General features: G+C 38.1%; 1 protein-coding gene across 1 annotated transcript in view; it reads left to right on the forward strand.

Annotated features, from left to right (window-relative positions):
* Positions 1-662: 662 nt before the first annotated feature.
* The window catches only part of COG2 (component of oligomeric golgi complex 2), a gene marked incomplete at its 5' end in the record, with an annotated part of 29,745 nt that continues 24,124 nt past the window's right edge, over positions 663-6,283 (forward strand). Inside the window, 5 exons of the mRNA XM_009698971.1 lie at positions 663-824; positions 1,603-1,668; positions 2,595-2,675; positions 3,306-3,409; positions 4,709-4,817. Coding sequence (XP_009697273.1) covers positions 663-824; positions 1,603-1,668; positions 2,595-2,675; positions 3,306-3,409; positions 4,709-4,817 — 522 coding nt within the window. The remainder of the gene's footprint in view (positions 825-1,602; positions 1,669-2,594; positions 2,676-3,305; positions 3,410-4,708; positions 4,818-6,283) is intronic.

The following is a 6,283-nucleotide window of genomic DNA, read 5'->3' on the forward strand; positions in this document are numbered from 1 at the left end:
CTCACGGCTGAGGTCCCCGGAGAAGCGCTGAGTGTGTCACTGAAAGGGGGATCCGGGCCGTTTGCAAAGCCCGGCGGCTTGGAGCTCTGCGGTTATATCCAGGCGGGGGTTGGCGAGGCTGAAACGGAGTCTGAGCCGGGGGGAGGCCGGCCCGAGGGGAGAACCGGGGGGTTTGCAGCCGGGTGATCCGGGTGTCTCTGTCCCGGGCCGGGGCCGGGTGCTGCGGTTCACCTCCGAGGGCAGACCCGGGCCATGCTTCCTCCAGATCACACTCTGCGTGCTTTAAAGCCAAGTTACAGCTAGACTGATAACCAGCGTTCAGGCTTCGTTGCTTGGAGAGCTTGAAATACTTCTTCGTACTGAATTTCGACTTTTGGTTGGTTGAGGGTTTTTTAAAGTGTATACAGGGAATATACAACCCTGTAATTTGGAGAGCTAATCTTTTAGGTACCATGACTCACGACATGGTGTGCTTTTGTGATTAAAGACCAAGACTTTGGAACACTGGAAACTACTCCGTTAAGTAGCCTTTCCCCCCGCCCCAGCTTTAGTTTGATCAGCTCACTGGTATATGGAGTACTTTATTTTGGGGGTGGGGAGGGGTGTGTTCCTGGTTTGAACTTTTTACTCACATCCTCCTCTCTTTCCTGTTTCATTTTCAGCCGGATTTTGATGTTGATCACTTTGTATCAGACTGTAGGAAACGTGTGCAGTTGGAAGAGCTCAGAGAGGATCTGGAGCTGTATTACAAACTCCTTAAAACTGCTATGGTAGAACTCATAAATAAGGACTATGCGGATTTTGTTAATCTCTCAACAAATCTAGTAAGTGTTATGAAGTTGTACGGTGTAGTTCAGATTTAATGTGGTTTAGTGGATTTTTATTTTTTGTATGTAAAGTATATAGCTTTTATTTTGGCATTGTTACATTTAAGACATCTTAAACTGTGACCCCTTGAGAAAAACTGAAAGACCATTCTTGTAGAACTTAGCTACTGTACAGAATAGCTGTTGGCCTGTAATAAATGTGTTAGATGTATGCTTTTTGTCTTGAAAAACTAATTCATTAGGAAGTTACACTCGGCACAAACTTTTTTTCCAAACTGCCAGTAGTTGTAAAATTGAAGGAAATAAATCATTAAAATAGAATAGCAATGATACAAATAGGGCCATTCTGAAAGGTTCTTTTAGGAGTCTTTAAACTTATTATACAGTGCATATGTCTTAAAAAAACCCACAACCTATTTGACTGAAAATTGTACTCATTTTCATATCAAAATGTCTTGTCCACTGTATCTCCTGCTCTTTCACTTCACTTCATCCAGGTTCCAATTATACATGTTCAAAGACTGAGATTTAACGTTTTTATGGGAAGAAAAATTTCCATAGGTCAAGATTTTCTTTAATTTTTGGCTTTGTGTGACAAGCAGTCTGATATCTTTGTGCCTGTATTTAGGATAACATTCTTGCATTGCATTTAAAGCTGGAGACTATAAAGGGAGGGAACTTTTATCAGTTCTCTTTTAGTATTTCTAAAATGTTGAGTAATTCACATATGAACTTACCAAAAAAGTCATAAATGTTTTTATGGTAATTTCTTTAGGTTGGCATGGACAAGGCTCTTAATCAGCTTTCAGTACCCTTGGGACAGTTAAGGGAAGAAGTTATGGTATGCTCAAAACAATCATTATACACAACTTGCTTAAACTTTAGCTCACTTTCATGTGATGTACGGAATGTCTTTTACTCATGTTAATAATTTTTATAATAAACTTCTCTTTGAAAATTGATGACTTAGAGTGGTAGTAGGAGAAGCATTGTGTTTTCAAGCAGTTGTAGTAGCAGTAAATTTATGTTTTTTGTAGTGCCTTTGAACCAAGAGATAAAGGATTCCTTAAATGTGATAAATGAATGGACTTGCAAGACAAGTCTGTGGTGAAATATTGAAACTTTGAATATTTGAGTAAGTTAAAGGTGATAGTAAATAACTCAGGTGCAACACAGTGCCATTAAGGACATTTTTTGCTCAGTTCTCTGGTTTAACCATAAATGATCACCCTTTTGAAGGTGAGTCTTATTCTGGCTCTTCCACAGTGACTTGGTGTTTAGCAAAGGGCAGTTTTTGATCACCTTGGCAGCCAGTTCAAAGGGATGTTTGTTGCATAAATGTGCTTTCAAAATATCACAGCCTTGTTGTCTAAAACAGAAAATAGGTTCAGTTAGCATAGAGAAATACATACTATGTGAAAAAATGTACTTAAATCTGATTTATAACTTCATTTCAGGACATAAAATCATATTGGTTTTATTGGCTGTGTCAGGGTGAAAGTTGGTTCTCTGTAAGGTACTAAAAGAACACTTCTGGTTGAAACAGTGATACTTGTGGTGGCAGTACTTAAGGAGCAGATTATACTTTCAGTTGTTTAGTCTTATTTCTGGCTTTTTCACTTAGAAGGCAGTTAATGTACTGTAGCTTTTATTAGTCCTATATTCTTACTCATCTGTCACCTGTTTTAAGTTTAGATTTTTGAGACAAAGTTTTTTTTAAACCTTAAGTGGGAAGCCTTCTTTTCATACTGACTTTTTCTCTCACAGAGTCTGAAGTCATGTGTCAGTGAAGGAATTAAAGCAGTAGAAGACCGGATGTCAAAACAAGAAGATATTAGAAGAAAGAAGGTACAACAGACAAATTATTACCTTGAAAAGATCCTCCTTAGGATGACTTTGTTTTGCCATTAACCCAGAGAAAATGAAATTTTAGAAGTTCTAGGCCGTCTAGATGCACACTGTGTAGGATCTTGTACTTGTAAAAATAATTATTGACATTTTGGTTGACAGACTTCATTTTTTACAGTGTCTAGCTGATGCTAAATCTTTATTTTACTTTATTTGCCAAAAAAATACAGGTTTGATTTCGTTGACTTTTTAAAATTATACTTACTCTTGCTTCTGCTTGTAGTAGTATATAAGCTTGCTTATTATGAATGTAATTGAAATACAGCCATTTAATTTTTGTATGGGAGGACACACACTAACATTTATCTTTGTGCTTAACTTGGAGAAAAATCAGGGATAAGAAGAGTTGTTCTATGTCCGTGACAAACATTTATTTGTGGGGTTTTATGGGCTTATGTGAGCAATACTTCAACTGGGACATGACTCAAATATTAAGATGGAGGAAGGAAAGTTACACCAGTTAAAAAAAAAAAAAACACCTAAAAAAAAAAATCCGAAATAGCTTCAGGTTCTTTAAGGAATGTAAATTGGGATTAGGGTTGGACATGAATAATCTTTCTTTAATTACAGATGTGTGTCCTGAGACTTATTCATGTTATCCAGTCTGTTGAGAAAATTGAGAAGATTCTACATTCCCAAGGCACTAAAGAATTGTCCTTGTTAGAAGGAAACAGGTAAAAAATATGTAATATTCAGTTTTGTTTGTAATTGATGGGACTAATTTAATTTCACAGTATTGTTGTAGGTGCATTAGGATATATCTTCAGAAATGTAATCCTGATGGAGTAAGTGACTGTTATTTTAGTATTTTCTCAGTTTTAGTCTTCTGCAAGCTGGTTATTCACAGAACAAGTAACTCAGCCTCCAAAGTTCTGAATTACTTGTAGTGCTTTCAGCAAACATGCTTTTTGAAGTTTGTGTGCAATAATTTTATTTTTTTTTCTTGGAATCCTGTCATGTCTGAAATACTCTCTACAGTACAGTTTATTCCAATATCATTTGGAAATAAAATGGGAAATAGCTTTTCTTGTTTCCCCTGCTTTTGTATAACTGAAAGGACTGCTGCAAGGATAGTCTAGGGCAGGCAAACCACACGTGTAATACTTCTGGTACAAGGAAGGTTTGTGACAAATTCCAGTCAGACTCCCAGATTTTGCTTTTTAACAACTTCATGGAAAGTGTCCTCTCCCTCTGCCTTTGCTGAGGGATGGAAGGTGTCTTTCAGCCAGTTTTGGAGCTGATGTACCAGCCACGTGCTTGAAATAGTTGACTGGGATGTAAGTGCAACTTGAGCTGGAGGACAAAGAGAATTTCATGAACGTGTTTGGACTGTCTCTTCAGTTTAGGGTGCTGGATCACATAGTAGTGAGTCGGGGGAGGTAGACAGAAGAACAGGTTGATACCTAGAGGGACAAAGCCTATGCAAATGTTTTCAGTAAAGCTGAGGCACTTTGTAGAATTATGTTTGGAAGCAAGATTGTTCTTGAGTGGCTGAAAATCTGGCTAATTATTGGAACTATGTAGTCCTGAGAAGGGTAGGACTGTTTCTCTTCAGATAGCTGTCATTAGTTTTACCACATGACAGAAGGGGGAAATAAGAAACCAATCTGGATGGTGAAGAGCACTTACTGCAGTTTCTGAGTGCTGTAAGACTGACTTTTAGTGTGACAGTAAACAGCACTGCCATATAGAAAACAGTGCTTCATACTGCTGAGGCAGGATCTTATGTTCCTCTCAGCTTCTGCTTCACCCACTCCATATCTTAGTAGCTCCAAAACAACGCTAATCATGTAGTCTGTTCCAGATTATTATTGCATGATTGCAGTAATCGTAGTAGTACCTATCAGAATTCCAAATATTTAGATTAAACCACAAAAATTGGGGGAGAGCATTATCTATCTGCAGCAGATGAAAGTGAGTTGATTTGGAAGGATCTAACTATGTATTCTCATTTTATATCATCTTTCTTCTAGCTCACTTTTAACTGGACAGGTTTTAGAGAGAATTGCCACAGAATTTAATCAACTACAGTTTCATGCAGTACAAAGCAAAGGAATGCCCCTTTTGGACAAAGTGAGACCAGTAAGTATTGCATGATAGCCAACTTAACACTTGGTAGGGTCAAGCAAAACTAATATAATTGGAAGACAAATGCCTGTTTCCACAGAGCTTTATTGAATTAATTTGTGGGGGAAAATGGGTTTCAAGAAGTCATTTTTATCAGTTGACTGGAAGTATTGCTTCTTCTGAGGGTTTATGCTTTGTTTGCTACCTTCTTTAGGATAGGTTAACCTGTCTGATGACCTGACTTCTTTAGGTCATCAGATTGTAGGTTTCATTGGTCAGCCTAATGTATCTTGCAGTTTGTCTGCTTACTGATATTGAGGCCTAGTTCTAGACATTTATGTTGGTTTTGTTAGCTGCAGTGTACAGACCAGAATATAAATGGAATGTGCCTACGGAGTGGCTGGCTTGAATATATCGAAGTTTGTCTTTTGGTGAAATCTGTTGCCTAACTCTGGCTATCCAGGCTGGTATACTAATCTCCCTAATATCATGTTTGTAATAAGTATTTGTTGTAAAAGATGAATTGATGTTTTAGGGGTGTTTTTTTATTCTATCCATTCATTGGAGAGAGGGAACAAATGAAAACTGGTGCTTAAATGTAGATATTATGAATATGGAGATGGGGTAATGCTTTAAGCTGATTAGCATGGAGCTGTTGTTCTTGATGGCGTTCGAGCTAGTGAGGTAGTGCATAGTTCCAGTTTTTCACTATGTACATATGCCTTTTGGCAATATAAACATGCTTCAGCTCAAGACTTCCATGGTACTGTGTTGATTCATGGACAGTTTCAAAGACTGTTTTGGCCACTGAGTTACCAAACATGGGTAATAACAAGAGTAAGTGTGAGCAACAGAGAGTATTCAGGGTGGGAGAACCTTTCTAACTTTGTTGTGTGGCTTTCTTAACGATGTTTGCCAGCACTTCTGTTTTGTACCTGTTATTGCTAAGGGTCATCATATCGTAGGTTTCATGACGAGTCAGCAGTTGGATTACTGACTTTGCGTGTTCAGAACAAATTCTGTGGAATCATTTTAGGATGAATGAACACAATACAGCATGCAAAAGGGCAGAGAAGAAATTTGACTTGTTAAATTGATAGTTCAACTGTGACTAATGCATGTTGCTGAACTTGCTTCAAATACAGAGTTGTAAGGGACCAACTTGGGCCAGGAGTGTATTTGCAGGTAGTGTAGCAATGAGTTGGATCTAGTGGAAGAGATATAGCAAGAGATCATGAAAAATGGTTGGCAAAAGGGAGAATATATGTTGACTGAAGCAGCTGTTTGGCAGAAGCCAGAAGGAATCTAATGACATGTCAGGTTTTTTTGCCAATGTCACTCAATGTCTTTGGCTTGGAGTAATTTGACAAGCAGTGCTGGGAGCACGCTTATTTTAGTGGTTTTGGCAGTGAGGGATAAATGCCACAGTTGTTATCCCTGGTGACTTATTGTAAAGCTTTTGTGTATTATCACACATAGCG

The sequence above is a fragment of the Cariama cristata genome, unplaced genomic scaffold (assembly GCF_000690535.1).
Source record: "Cariama cristata isolate BGI_N322 unplaced genomic scaffold, ASM69053v1 scaffold4374, whole genome shotgun sequence".
Lineage (NCBI taxonomy): Eukaryota > Metazoa > Chordata > Aves > Cariamiformes > Cariamidae > Cariama > Cariama cristata.